Consider the following 16184-nt stretch of genomic DNA (forward strand, 5'->3'; position numbering starts at 1 on the left):
TGAAATACAAACAGCCAGGCAGCGCACCTGTGCAATTGGAATTCGCTGAAATGGAGAGAGAATGTGAGGGAGCAAACATCAGCAGCAGGAGACTTCCACAGCAATAACAGGGATCAATAAAGAAAGCTCTAGGGTGACAGCTGAAAGGGGTCATCACACAAGATCCAGAGCCAACAGATGAAATATGAATGCAGCTGGATTTCTTTTGGGAACACATTTCCAACGTCCAAATGTGCTCTGTGTTTTCAATTGTTTCCATCTGTTCTAAGACCCGTATCTAAGGCATTTGTGTTTGCAACCTGACTCAGGAAACTGTTGACCTACTGGCTAATTCATCTATGAGGTGATTAAGGCCTGGCAATAGCCTAATTGAAAGCTTTAGTTTGCACTCCTCTGAGTGTGTTTGTAAAGTAAATCTATGCTCTGATTAAATGTAATATCCACAGTGAATATCCACGCGAGGGGGGCTATGTATCCTGATGGAGGCATCTTATCAGTATGCAAATTGAACAGCTCACTTTGCTCATTATATTAAATGAGCCGCGACTGAATGAGTTTGTCTCAATTATCAATTTCAAAGTTGTGCTGGGCGCATAGTGGTATTTTGGCTTCATATTAGAGTCTGTGTTTTGGATTCAGGGCTAAGTCACATCCTACATTTAGCTTGCCTGGGGTCTAGATCACACACACACACACACACACACACACACACACACACACACACACACACACACACACACACACACACACACACACACACACACACACACACACACACACACACACACACACACACAAAGCACACAAAGCACACAATGGACTAAATATTGGCCACCCTATGGGGTGTCAGTTATAAAAGATGACTAAGCCAGGCATTGATATCATTAAAGACTAAAGCAGAAAAATGTATGAGGACACAAAAGGCCAACCTTCGCGTTGCTCTGTGTGCGGCTGTATAATCTGTTGGTGGGGGGTATGAATAAACTCACTGCAAGGACAGCAAAGGTGTTGTAAAAGGGTAACTGTGACACAGAGCAATGTACTCGTATATCAACCTGCTATTTTCTGTTGTCTTTAGAGCATTTAATTGGTAGGATCAAGGGACAATTATTCATATTAACTATACTTAAGATATTTAACTGTATGCCTTTATTTCAGTTTTTAGTTCAGTTCAGGTTCAGTTTAGTGTAAACCTTTATGCCTATTAATTACAATTTGTAGCTTTTTTTTCAAATAATTATTAACCAATTTAAGAGTTCTTCTACATATGTGTCCTGTGATCCATTATTTTGCAATGTCACCTTCAAACTAGTCATTCAATTCCCATTCAATTCATTTAGTTAGCATCAATTTTAACAGGTAAAATGGCTCCCTGCACTTTGTCATGATGGTTGTTGAATATCATACAAGTAAACAATGAACTGCTCACTTTTACAGTAATGGACAATGAAGGCAGGGTCTGTTTCAGCTGGGAGCAAACACTGACAGCAGTTTTGCATGTATTAAGTTTGTATGAGCAATACCATCATACATCATTCACCTATTTTACACTGTCATTGACAATACATATATAATTCATGTTCAATTCGTAGGATTAAACATCATTCATGAATTCTTTTCGCATCTTGAATAATTCTGCATTGAATGTCAAGTAGTTAGGAAATAAATATCACCGAGAGCACAATGTCTCATGGACCTGTTTAATTCTGTTTTGGTAAAGCTTCTGTTTCATAGTTCTTGCTTCAATACTGCCCCCATGTGATAGGAAGCTGCATATACCCAGGCACCACATTGCTCAGTGGAACCATGACATGTTTATGATTACTGCAATAGCCATGAACAAATACATTAGCACTAATTCTCCATCATTAGTATACTGAAATATATTATCTTTAGTCAAATATGTAACTGCAGGGATTGAATTTAACAATTTAGGATTGAACATGAATGTGTCATCCTGTAATTTATCACATATGACAGCATTAAAAAGCCCTTTATCCTTGTCTTTATCAGAGCTCTGCATTAACCCCCCCACCCCCACTGTCCTTTTTCTACTTTCTCAGGGCAGAGTGAGAGACAGCTGAATATCCCAAAAACTCAGTTGCTTGGTCTTTAAGTTGATGACTGTCTTTCTCCTTGGGCGATGTGACAGGCAGGTCTGGTGCACCGTATGAAATATGAAACAGGATGGGGACACCGTTGACAGCCATGTCACAAAGCATCAGTGAGGATGACAGGACCAAAGACCCCGGTCTGCTACACTGACATCTCTGCAGCTAATCGGAAGGTACAGGCCCTCACAGCTGCCGGACCCAAAGATGGAGAGAGGGTCAATAATTTAGCAGTCGCAATATGTTGAGGCTCGTCCAACGTTGAGGTCTTCTTCCATCCTTCTCCTGCAATCTCTGTCACTTTGACTTGCTCACACATTTTGTGAAGAAAAGATCATCACCTGCTGTGTAGCGCTTTGAACAAAACAGCACTTCACAACTGTAGAGGACTGTAATGCGTAATTTATTTTCAGAAATGAGGAGAACGCAGGTGTAGCTGCAGTATGGCTTTCTGTTACTTTCTATTATCTGAATGATTTGAGGCTTAACAAGTCTATCTGTGTATTGTGTAGTTACATTACACACAATATCACCTGTCCCTGTTTACTCTGAGCATATAAGACTCTCTCTGTCATACCTGAGTCTCTTTCTCTCTATGAAGCTTTAAAGATTTCCCAGGTTACTCTGCTCGTAGGTCACGTTGTCATGACAACAGATATGAAATGAAGGCTTCTGGCAGGCATCACCTTTTCCGTCTCACCTCCGGTGGCTGACACTACAGCGTCACCGGTTCTGCTGATGGCAGTGAGTCGGTAGATGAGAGGGGAAGGTGGGCAAAAGGAGGACGATGGGGCAAGGACACAGGTAGAGACAGAGAGGAAGGACGTGAGGATGGGGAGTTGGCTCATGCCCCTCTGGGCCCCAACGCTGCCCTAATGATGGATGCCAGCGCTGCACTCAGGTGGAACTGAAGTGGCTGCAGTGTGATGGCAGGGAGTCGTCCCAGTGGAGGAGATGCTTACACAATATGGGAAGGACATTCACAGGCGTCACAGGATGTGTGCAAGACACTCACTGATCATGTTCCTGTTTGATTAACAAGCGTTTAAAAATAAATGCATTCACTTGTTTTTAGTTTTATTATACATGAATTGACCATCCAAGGAGCGTTCCCTGAACAGTGGTTTTTAAATTAGCCTACAACATTGTGCATGTGTCTCTAATAAAAGTAATACTAAGTGTAGGCTAAGGAGATCAGCTTTTATAAACCAAGTAATAACCGTAGAGTACTTAGTATATTCAATTGTGTCTTAAATAAATGTGCTGCTCAACTCAGTTTACCCTGGCCTTTAGTGTTTAATGTTTTGACAGCCTATTAGCATTTTACTACTGACCAGGCCAACTCCTAAAAAGGCAGTTGTCATAGGCTTGAATGGTACTGCAGTTTGAGGAACATTTATTTATTAACAGATGATGGAAAGACATTATCATATTAAAGTTATCCTTGCCTGATCCGATAAGATTTGACAAACAGATGGACAGATTTTCTGCATTTTAGTGAGTCATGTTTGTTGCCCTTTAATTGGTTAAAAAAGCTACAGCAGGTAACCTCCCATGATTATGAACATGCCAGAATTTGGACGCAAGAAAGGGCACTTTACCACTGGAACTGCACACATTAACCAGTTGAGTACTTGTGAGGAGAGGAACTTCCAAATATCAGTAAAAAAAAAGAAAAAAGAGGTCATAATTGAAGTTTGAAATTATGATTTATTTGACATTGTACTGATTACGTTTTTTAAAGCTTGGAATCAGCATGAATAGCAACGTAGGGGTCCTCATCCCTGTTGCTGATCTTGAAGTGGGCATGGCCATTACCTCCAACATTGATCTGCTTCCCAGTGCAGCGGCTTCCTTCCTTCTGGCCAGAAATGACATCACAGTAGGTGCCACCAGGCATGCCAGTGTTCAGGGTCACATCCAGGTCCCTGACGGAGGACAAAGTACATGGATTTTAAAACCACATGCTGACATTCGTCTTCATCCAGTCCTATATATTGTGTTAAATGTGGCTTAATTAGGCTTTGGCTCAAAGGGCTCATGTGTAGTATTCAGGGGGATTCATTAGGAGCAAAATGGAATATATTACCTATAACTATGTGTCATTGCTGTACGACGAATACTTAAAGTCCTTACCAGTCATCATTGTTGAAGACAATGAAACCACGATTGCCACGTCCAAAGGCAACCTGGTTGCTCTGGTTGTCCCACCAGTTGGAGTGAGGCTGTCCGTTGACCACGTTGCGGAAAATAGCCATGTTCCTAAAGGGTGATATGACAATATACATAACGTTAACAAACAATATAGCAAACAGACGTGACTAATGTTCTTTGGGTGACGTCAGCAGTATCCTGTCTCTGGCTTTATGAGGACTTACTTGATCTGACGCCATCTGTGCTCACACACCCATCCGTCTCCACAAGTCTGGTCAGCGTTGATGGGAACGGACTTAGTGGATCCATCACTTTTGCTGGGAGGGCCCATCCAGTCATTCTGATCCTAAAAAAGTATAATAATGGATAAATGAGTTTAACAAAAGAAATAAAATAACACACCTTTCCTACATTACTTTTTGGAATTATTCCTACATAAATCTACCTTTCCATTGACAATGTGGCGGTTCCAGCGGAAGCTAGACATGACCCTGGCTACTCCGTAAGGATGGGCCAGCATGTACGAAACAGCCATCTTGTGAAGCTTGGGGTCAAAGAAGGTAACAATGGCTGCCCCTCCAGCACCATGGCCTCTCTGGTTGTCGTGGTTGTCAATAAAGACGAGAGCATTTCCGTTGGGCATGAAGCCCCATCCCTCTCCCCAGGACCTTGTTGAGTACACCAAAAGTTTTGTGTTAGAAATGTGTAGTATGGATCCCCAGCACATTTGAATACCATGAGTAGTGTTGCAACCATTGGATAGAAAAAGCTAAATGATAATCTCTACTGTGAACTATTCATTTTCAGGTAAATAGGCAATCTGTAGTCCCTCAAATCTTCAAAATCGACCCAAAATGTATCAAGATCAGCCGACAGGAAGTACAAATATGGACTTCTTCTTGTTAAATCTGCCCCTTTGATACTGGAAATGGACTCAGTATCCCTTATAACCCCCAAAACCACTGCAAAATGTTCTAAATCAGCCAAGCCATTTATTAACTATTGTCCCCATAAGCTATAATGATAATCGATGCTAATTAAAACATATTTCAATTTCCTATGATTTTTAGGCAGCAGATAAGTAACACACATACTTGGTGTAACTCAGCTTCTCTCCGTTCCACTTTCTGAAAACAGTTCCAAGCTTGGCACCATATTTGAACTCAGTCACCCTTCCCAGGTGGAAATACTCTTTAGACGAGATGCCCTCTCCTCCCAAATCAATAACCTAGAGGGAAAATAAACAATGTATCAATATTATTCAAAGTAGGTGTGGTTCACATGAACCGCACCGTACCAGTGATTTGAACATTGAGAAAAAGTAACTCATCCAGTGCGATTTGTACAGCATTAACAAGAACCATATTCCTGCTGATTAAAAGTGATGTTGTAAGTGAAGTCAGCACACAGTTATTATTGAGATCCCAGGATGCTTTTGCATCAAACAATGATTTTTGAGTGTGGCACCTTTGGCTTCTTCCTTTATATCAGCATTGCCTGTATTTATATATGTTTACTTGTAATGTGTTCTTCGATATTAACATCCTCGCCAAGTTTGCAAATGTTTGTTTGTCAGCTTGATTTCTGTTCTAATCTTCCCACGGCTCTGTTTACTGCTGTTGTGCACAGTCATAAATATTGGTCATGCGGACATTTAGGACTCATCCAATCACACCATAGTTAGTAGATTTCAGCTTTTAATCGTAAACTTGATTGCAAATGAGTTTTAATGGCAGCAATTTGCTTCTGCTGGCCTCATGTTTTCCAAGTTAAAATAAAGACATCCAGCCTTTAGGTTCAGTGAAACAAAGTTTTCGAATAGGCTACAGTCATGAGTTGAAGCTACTAAACATGCATTTACATACATGGTTGGTAATTTTGGGGTATTTTTTTGGAAACATTTTACAATTTCAGAGTAGAATCAAGAATTCATACCTCCTGGAAGATGAAGGGCTTGGAGCCACCGGAGAACCACTTGGTGTTCAGGTTGTGCAGACGTCCGTAGATATTAGACAGATCACCGGGCCACATGTGCTTGACGGCATCCACTCTGAATCCAGCCACCCCCATGTCAATCAGCTTGTTCATGAAGCCAGCCACCTTTCCCCTGACGTATTCTTTCTCCAGAGCGAGGTCCAACAGACCGACCAGGCGACAGTCGCGCACCTTTAGCAGCAAATAAGCATTTACATTGCAATTAATTAATCGGAATTAGTGTTAAAACAGTCCTTTGAATGGATCCTGTTAATGGGGCTGGGGAGAGGTGTTTGTACGCCTACAATCAGACATTGTTTCTGAGTGACATTCATTACCTGATTGGAATCACCATAGTTCTCAATTTCTCCACTTCCAGTCCTGCATTTGTGGTCATTGAAGTCAGAATTGCTAAAGGGAACAGTGGGGAAATCCTCGGTGTGAGCATTAAACCAGCTTCCACATGAAGAGTGGGTTCCTTGGCCACCACCTGCACCGCACATGTGGTTGATGACAGCGTCCACATAGATGTTGACCTGGGTCGGAGAATGCAACACAACAACACATCAACACCTCCCGTCTAGCCCTCCTCACTTTAACTTGTTTGTTAGTACATTCATTTCTTTCACTCCGGTCACAAGAATAAGTCAAAGCTGTGCTGCTCATTGTGTTGTTGGTGGTCCAGGAACTCTAGCATAAACTCTAACCAAAAAATCTGTGATTAAATGAGGCATTAATTCATTAAGTTGATGCTCTTTGTTCAAAAGTCTTTTATTTGAAAGTGCCAAGTTTGTGTTATAATGCGACAGTTTGATAATGATGCAGGCTCTGTATCTGGTAAGAATTTGCTGTGTTGTTCAAGACTGATTCATGAGTTGCTGTCAGAAGAAAAAGAACATTGTTCCTAACGACGTTCACTAAATCACTGCATTCAGTTTACCCCAACGTTGTTGCATCTGGTGATCATGTTCCTCAGCTCGTTCTCATTGCCGGACCTGGAGCACAGGTTGTAGCCGATTGGTTGGTATCTCTGCCACCAGGGCCTCCAGGGATTGTTTATAATAATGTGCTCATTTGGAGGAGAGATCTGAACAGAAAGAAAAAACAAAACAGTAATTAACATTTTAACACAGTGATTGTCTACAGACAGAAGATCAATGTAAAAAAAAAGGATTAGGGATTCAGAATTATTTCAGGAACAGATAATGAAAAACTCTAATGAGGAGAATTATGGGAAATGCAGTATTTTGATACTTGATCCATTCTAAATGTCAAAAATATTGCTGTTTATGATTATTTAGTATTTAACATTCATTTTTAAATTGAGTTGACTTTATGCAAGTCCAATATTAAATTACTACAGTTTTTTAACATTGTCTCTTTAAAAAGAGACAGGATAAAGAAGACTGCTTAACTCTTTAAAAGGCTGCATGTTAGGAAAGATCGGCACTCTTATTATGCATTTATACTCATCTTTTGTCTTTTGAAATTCAATTTTTACCATTCTTATAAACAGAAACTGATGAAACAAAACTTAAAATTAAAAACGAAAGCAATAAGCAACATTCAACCTGTAATCAACTTTCATTTTACAACCCTTTCACCTTGTTAAAAAACAAGAAGGGACTATCCTCCTCACTTGTGTTCAGCCAAACATACCTGAACTCCACCGAAGCCATTAGGAGCCAGGAAGCGCTCACACTCCGCAGCGATGTCAGCCCAGCGCCACTCGAACAGGTGAACGATGGCTGTCCTGCCGTGCTTGGTGTGGGGGTTGTGCTGGGCGAGGCTGACCCCGAAAAGAGCCAGCAGAATAACCAACTTCATGTTTTCTCTGGAAATGAGTCCACACTCACATGCTGCCTAACATGTAGTATTTATAACCATATTCTATCTTTCCTGGACCAATCACAGATGGGCAAATACCAGCGTGGAGGAGGTTAAACAGGTGCTTCTTTCTCATAGTTTCAGAAATAGTATAGGGTAAATAGTTCTGTTATCACCCTTGCAGGCCATACAAAACTTAAAACCCAATAATAACATTCTTTTCATGTGGCAGAAACTTCAGTTTTAGCAGCAACACAAGTCCACAAAAACATTATTTCCATTTATCATGACCATAATGCAAAATAATCAAATATAAACAAACATAAAACACTTAAATCTCTTGCCACACAGAACCGTACAGGTTAGATTTTTAGATTTGTCTTGTTTCAGTCAAATGTAAACAGTTCAATGACAAGAGGGTTTCTTTAAACATTTCACAGAGCCTAGATTTGGAAACAAAGCAAAAAACGGCTGTGGCAAAACGTTTATCTTTTGCAATATTACGTACAGCTGCGGAAAAAATTAAGAGACCTTCAGCATTATCCTTTTCTCTTGTTGTATTATTTATAGATATGTCTTTGAGTTAAATTACTTTTACATTTTATTTTATTGTATTCTCTAAACTGCTTTTCTCTGTGTTTGAATTCAACAGACACTGGACTGACTGCCATACATGTAGAGACAAAGATTTAAGAAACATTTTGAGTGGTCTCTTGATTTTTTCCTGGAGCTGTATGTTGTCTTTTTAAGGATCACTAACAATATGTCCCAAACTCGCCAAGAATAAAGCTAACAGTTTCTAGGTTTTCTGATCTGTTCATTGGGTAGAGGTCAGTTACAAAACATTCCATGGACTGATGTAACCACACTGTAACTTTTTAGCTTTTTTATCGAGGAAAACAAACAAAGATAAGCTCGACTCGAGGGTGAGAAGAAGAAGAGGTCAAATAAGTTAACTACACTTAACCAGCCCTGACAACACACAAGCATTTTCCCATGAGGGGCTTCCCAATGCCTCATTTCCATTCACATATTGTAAACATGCTGCCAAGACAGGACTTTAATGGGGTACTACAGTACAATACCCTGATGAATCTGCGTAGACATGGATGTGTATAGTAGACTCGGGTGCTTTATTATGGGGAGATGGATCAGATTTCTTTAAAATCCTCTGTTTTAAACTGTTATTAACTACATCCCAGTTCTTACAAAATAATGTCAAGACTTTGTTGTATTAACTCTTATGTTCAGTGTGGTCTGAACCCCTCAGTAGCTAGCAGCTCAAAAACAGTTATAGAGGTGTGACCCAAAATCATGAAGTATGTAGTAAAAGTGTGTGTGTGTGTGTGTGCGCGCATGCGTGCGTGCGTGTCTCTCTGAATACTTAATTCTATAAGTATTTATGCATAGCCTTAATAATATTTCAAACATAGAAAAACGTTCCTATTGCGTTACACCTTTAACTCCAGGGAATTTGCCAGATATTCTAACTTCATCAAACCATTAATACCATTGCTTATAATTCTGATGAAATATGGAGTAATATAAAGTTCACCAAGTTATAATGGTAATTGTAAGATTTATTTGTATATTACAATAGCTCTCTCAATGATTCTTGAGAGAAACTGCTTCATTTAAAACATGCAATGTATACATACTGCATTATATTGCTTGTTTACACCTGTAAATACATATTTCCCTTAAGTGGGTTTAATACATTGCATTAATCCATTATGGTTTGTATAAAAGAAATGTGGAAGTAATCTTGTAAAAACGTTATGCTCTATTATTGAATTTATTGGGTTGTATCCTGCATTGTTGCTTAATAGAGTCAATATGAGAGCAGCTAAGGAACATTAAGAGGCTTAATCACACAAAACTAGCCACACTAAAATATAAGTGTCTCTTTCACTGCAGGTGTATTGTATAAAAAAAGAGGGTGGATGTCATACTGACTTCAGGTCTGTGTGTGTGTGTTCAAGCTTCAGAAAATAAATCCTTGTGTGCCTCCTCCCACCTGTTTACTAATCCGACCCAGCTCCTTCCCCTCCCGTCTCCCCCTGCGGAGAGTGTGTCAAACGGACATCTGACCTACCTTACCGGGTTTCGTTCCGGGTCACTCCTCCCAGTGAGTCTGTGGGTCACATGCGTGTAAAAATGAAGGGGCCCCGACACATTTGTGGTGGAAATACGTACTAATAACTCATCTCAGTGCAGACTCTGTGTTGACACATAAGGGCATAAAGATCTTATTTTACTGTGCAGGTTTTGCTCATAGGTTGTGACGCCCTGTCTATAGTAGCAGTATTGTTGTCCAGTGCAATTTGAAGCTGTTGTAGTAGTCCATACTAAATCAGAAAACATTGTATACTTGGAAATATGTATCTGGAAATCAAAATCCACAAAGCTCAATTAAGTATTAAAGATACAATATTTAAAAAACTATTTCTTGTAGCTTTTTTTAGGATGAAAGTAGACTTTATTTCTAACCTCCAATAACTGATTTGTTGGCCACTTGGGGGCGGTAGAAACAAGTTGTAAACACATTGACATGTCGTCACTTTTTTAAAGGGGAAACATCATGAAAAACTCTCTTATTCAGTTTTTTCTGATGTGCCTATACTACACCAGGAGACGTGATTCAACAACCCATTCAGGATTGGCTCCTCTTCCTGTGTCGCATCCACGCCCATTAGAAAATACCACCCCCAATTCTCAGTAACTCCACCCTTTCAAAAAACTACCTTTGCATGTGAGGTTTGTTTATCTTTCAAGCTGATCAGAGCAGATTGGGCTCTTTTGTGGAGGGGGGACTTAAAGAGACAGGCGCTAAAACCGAGTGTTTTGGACAGGCGGTAATGGAGGTATTCAGACAGTTTATGAGTTAAATAATGTGTTTTTACCTCGACATCTTCAACAAGAAGTCAAATATAAACCTAAAACATTATCATCATAAGATCTTATGTCCCAATTAACTTGATATAGGGAATATGACAGCAAACACTTCCATGTAACCAGCTGTTAAATATATTCATTACAGTATATATAGTGTATTTGCTTTTGCCTCCGCAAACATTAACAGAAAATATCATACTCTTTTGCTGCTTACGCTATGTTCGCTACATAAAAGCCTGCCTGCTCCTACTTGAAATTACACAATGAGAAAGTTGCAGGGTAGAAAAACAACAAGCTGAAACATTTTAAAATATGTGAAGCTGACGGGAGCTGCAAAATCAGGTGACCATTTTCTGTAGGTTGATCACGAGCAAACCGTCCGTTTAATTTCTTATTTTCATTTGACACATTGCTATTAGAAAGCACCATTATAGCCACAAGCTTTCTCATGAATTACTGGCATGAGGGTTCCCCCCTAATGACGCATCATGCTCTGTGGGAGGAGATGTCAGAGAGAGTTAAGGCCTAAACTCGCTCACACTTTCCCATGGGCCCCAAAAATTCCAGTCAGACCAAAGTCCTTTCCTGTATGGACAACACAGGACATACCTCCGGAGGCGATGAAGGGTTTTGGGGACAAAGCTTTCTTTCACTGCCCGAGCTCTGAGACCAGGTGAAGGCAGAGAAGCCGGTCATTTGATTCCCTCCCCTGGTTCTGTCATGGGAAAGTGGAAGAGTCATAGCAAGGGAGGGAGGAGGAGGCGGAGGGTTGATTGAAGATGGGGGGGGAGAAAAGTGAGGAGGAATGAGGGAGATGAAAAGAAAAATGAAGGGGGTCAACAGGTTGAGAGGGAAAAGGAAGAACAGAGAAAAGAATAGGAGGCATGTGTGGGGTGTGAGTTGAAGACAAACCAGGAAAAATAAAAGATGAGAGAATGCGTGAGATGGCAAAGGGGTGCTGCTGTACTTCAGGGCAAATGAGGAAAAACACAGAGGGAGTGAATGGAAAAAGAGGAGGGGGAGTTAAAACCACAAAGAGAAAAAGGATTTGGGGAAAGGATAAGAAGCTGCATGTAGCTCGTCTTCCTACACCTCCGGTCGCTCTTTCAGACAGACAGCCCAAGTTTAAGAGCTGTTGGAGAACAGATAGCACATGGGAAAATGGTTGAACAACATGACTGTGCAAACTTCAAATAGCTCTACCAGTGTCAATGATATTTAAGACACAAGGCACCACAGAAAGATTTAACGCAAAAGCTGCTGCTGGTGTTGGAATCTAGAATATTGGATGAAGAGCTGTCAAATTAAAACTTCGACCACATTTATGGTCTGGTTAAGAGTCTGATCTGAAGCAGAAATGCACCACCTTAAATGTTCATGGCTTTTTAATGATCCCAGTAATGCCATCAAGTGTACTAACAAGTTGCTCCAACTATAAAACGTGTCACTACATTTTTCCCTCTACATATTTAAAATATTCTAATAAATGAATCGCATTTTGGGAACTTCTCAAGTTTCCTCAGCTAAAGCAGGCATACCAGGGAGAAAGTCCTATAAAGTAAAAATCCACAGGCTCTTCCAAAGGAAAGTTTTAGCCCGGTGTCCTCCTTCTTTCTTCTTTCTTTTTTTTGTTGCCATGATGATATGTTGTGCAGATGTTGGGAAAAGCTTTCCATCTCACTGCAAAGAATAACAGCAGCAGCGGAAGTCCCCCAGGAGAGGTTCACGCTCTGAATCTAATACACACACACACACACACACACATTTGCAGACAAAAACTCAAATACTTTTACATTTTTTAGACACGTCACGGATTCAGACACTCTCTCACCCTCCCTTCCTCTCACCCGTTACTCTCCATCCAGCCTGACAAAGACAGACAGGGAATATTGTAGAGACACATGCTGTTAACTTGAGACTTTAAAGAGACACATGTAGTCACTAATCTTGAACATATAAATTACAGTCAGTGTTTCCAAAACAATCCCTGTCAGTGAGCAGAACAACAGTAGTAGAATTCCATTATCATGCATCATCTTGTATGTTTTTCATTCATTTATCATTTATTGTATACATAGAATTGGAGATTTCAGAGCCAAAGGTGTTGTGTAATTGCTTATTTTTGTCGGGGAAAAAAAGGTTTAAAAAGTCATATGGTTGTAAGAAAAGTTGCAAACTATCACACTGGAGAGGCTGGAGTCTCCAAACTTGCGGAATTTTCATCTGATTATTAACACCTGCGATACTGTATTTTTAACCAATTGGGGGCAGTAAAAACAAGCTGTAGGCCGTGTAGAGAGGATCTTAGAGATTCTCACTGCAGCTGAGGCTGAAGAGAGCAGTAGGAGTGAAACACAAAAGAAAAGTTGCAGGTTGTTAAACCAAAACAATTTGGCTAAAAGACACTGAAACTCTTATTGATTCCATGTGGGTTAACCAAAATGATGGTTCACATACACAGATAGAAAGTGAACCACTATTAATGTTAAGTAGTGATTGTGGAAGCTGAAAACAGGTACTAAAAGACTGTCATCATTGACTTTGTTTTAATTGAGTTATAGACTTTAAATTTAAAGTATGAATAATGTAATAAAAATACAAATAATGCAACTTACATATATTACTACCTTTTCTCCTCCATCCCTGGTGAACCTTTTAAAGGGGCACTGTTATGCTTTTGTTGGGGTTTTCCCTTTCCTCTAGTGTGTTTAACGTGTTTGTGCATGTAAATGGTTTGCAAACGCTAAAATGCTCCTCTTAAGTTTCCTTCAGAGGGAAACAAGTGGAATACCCATGATAATGCATGTTCAAATCCAATTCTTGCCATGACTCTGCAAATAATCTCTCTTCACTTTCAAATATTTGCCACACACAGTTCAAGACAAAAGTGACACTTGAAACAGCTATCCACAAAAGGCACTTATTCATCTCAAAGACTAAAGCTATGCTATGCATGTCTTCAAGTAGAGTTTAATAGATCTTAATAGAAGGAATGCCATCGAGCCGCTGGTAACTGGAAGGTTCACCATAAAATTACACATGGAGTCAATTTTATGATCCTCTTTCACAGTAGTCAGCAGGAAATGAGAGCTTTGCTTTCATGGTCAAAAGCTGAGCAACAGTTTTTCTGTGAGGAAAAATCCGGAGATCTCCTGTACAGACTGCTTCTGAAGTGTTTGTCCTACGTAAACATTTGCTACCTTTTATACTCAAAACGTTTCAGACGTTAGGGAAACACTTAAATCCACCTTTGCCTAATTTTCCGTGATTGCCTTCAACAAGTATGTCATGATGCTCTCAAGAGATGCAATCTGGGCAAGACTACATTATTGACTTTATAAAATATTTAAACAATTCAGAATGAATTCCATATGATTGTAATTTTTAGATAAATCACGTTTGTTAAATATCTGAGGATCTTGAAAGACCAGCAACAATTCCTTTGACCTTTTCCTACACCTGACTGACTGTCAGCCTTTCCATGATATCACTTCTGGCTTTGAGATACAGAGAGTTTTCTTTGTTTGGCAGTGCTCTGCTCCTCCTGAGCGAGAAGAGAGGAAGTTGAGGTTAGGCTTGGTGAGGGGGTAGAGCAAGCAGGCATCCTTCAAGTAACACAATATCCCCCACGCTTTTATCAAACACATGCTGCCTCAACTCAATAGCCAAACATATCCTTCAGTATCACGTCACTTTCACTCTGGTAATCTCTAGTTTTTCTTAGATTGGTCATTTCAACAGACACCCTGGTTCACATGTAAAGTGAGTGTGAGGGGCCACTGCTGGTTGAGTATCAAATATGTTGGTGAATGGAAATATAAGGGATTTTACTGACAGCCAAAAACACTCCCCAGATAAACATCTTGCAATGTGCGGGGCAGATGTCTGTCCGTGGCACAGGAGGTAGCATTACAGCACTGAAATCATCTATTTAAACACTCCTGTCCTCTCCCTGAAGAAAAAATAGCAACAAGTCTTTAAAGGGGAAGACACAGTGCTGTAGGTCTCAGGCTTATACTTAAGGAGGAATAATCACAGGTTGTATAGTTGGCACAGAGAGGGGAGAAGTTGGCTGCAAACCTGATCTCACACTAATGAGCTTTTGTATAAACGTGCAGAGCACCCGCCGTTTTTCTTCTCGGCTGGCTTTATTTGTTTTCAGTCGTAAACTGTGAAGCTCAGGATCTGTCCAACTTCCTGTCTTCAGCTGGCTGCTTCTCTGTACTCGCTGCCACAACAGTAGCAAAGCACTACCTCTGTGCGACCAATGGCACGATCATACACATCTACAGTCAATCATGAACTGCCATGATCTAATTCATAGTGTTTATGGGACAGTAAAGTTTAAAAAACACGACAACAAAAGATCCTTATTCAGTGATAGAGTTGATTTACAGGTCAGGGTAATCTCGTGAACAAAGGCTGCAGAAATGTGGTTCTTTTTTTTGATAATTTATATTATTACTTGTATATTTCTTTCAGCCTTTGTCTTGGTAACAAAAGTGGAGCGCACTGCCTGAAACGTGATTATAACCAGCTCTTATTTGAGTTTAATGTCTAAGTGTGGATACTTGTAATCCCTAATTGATGTCCTATGTGGTGGAACATCGTCAGCTAATAATCTTTATTGTACCTCCTTCAGTCAGCGATTTAAACACATGGTGTATTAATTAGGTAACAATGGCCGCTTCATCAGAGAGAAAGAGGGAAGCAGAAAAGAGAGAAGGAGGTTGAGTAAGTAAGCACATCCCTTTTCCATATTGAAATACATTTAACCCAGTTTTTCGTGAGTAAAAGTGCCTTAAAGTAAGGCTCTCTAGTACAAACTGGTGATACATTAAAAGAAGGAACAGAGGGAAGATAGAAATAACTTTGTCTAGCTCATGTTTGCTTTCTTTCCTCTACTGCTAATCATCTCACCACCTTTTAAATGATCTTCTGACCCCCTGTGGGAGTCCTGCCCCCCATGTTGGGACCTGTGGTTTAAGCAAATGACTGGTCGATTTATCCTCCCATTGTTTAGCACTAATGTTAACAGTAACATTGCCATCTAATAGTCTTGATATCTGATCTTTGTGACTCTCACTGTTCCTCTGGCTTGCATTTTATTCAACACTTCTCCCTGCTCTTTCTTTCTTCTTTACGCACCCTTTCTCTCCCTCTTGTTCTATTTGGATTGCTATCATGCCCGAGTGAAACACACCACCGTAACGTTGGCCAGAG

The 16184-nt window shown here is 40.1% G+C and overlaps 1 protein-coding gene across 1 annotated transcript; it reads right to left on the minus strand.

Annotated features, from left to right (window-relative positions):
• Positions 1-3801: 3801 nt before the first annotated feature.
• On the minus strand, positions 3802-8118 carry amy2a (amylase alpha 2A). The gene is made up of 9 exons (XM_063885039.1): positions 7899-8118; positions 7180-7326; positions 6578-6775; positions 6201-6431; positions 5360-5493; positions 4711-4933; positions 4490-4611; positions 4248-4373; positions 3802-4039 (listed from the first exon to the last, which is right to left on the minus strand). The coding sequence occupies exons 1-9, from the start codon at positions 8064-8066 to the stop codon at positions 3850-3852; spliced, it is 1539 nt and encodes a 512-aa protein (XP_063741109.1). The 5' UTR covers positions 8067-8118; the 3' UTR covers positions 3802-3849.
• Positions 8119-16184: the final 8066 nt, after the last annotated feature.

Source organism: Eleginops maclovinus, chromosome 6, assembly GCF_036324505.1.
Source record: "Eleginops maclovinus isolate JMC-PN-2008 ecotype Puerto Natales chromosome 6, JC_Emac_rtc_rv5, whole genome shotgun sequence".
Classification (NCBI taxonomy): Eukaryota; Metazoa; Chordata; class Actinopteri; order Perciformes; family Eleginopidae; genus Eleginops; species Eleginops maclovinus.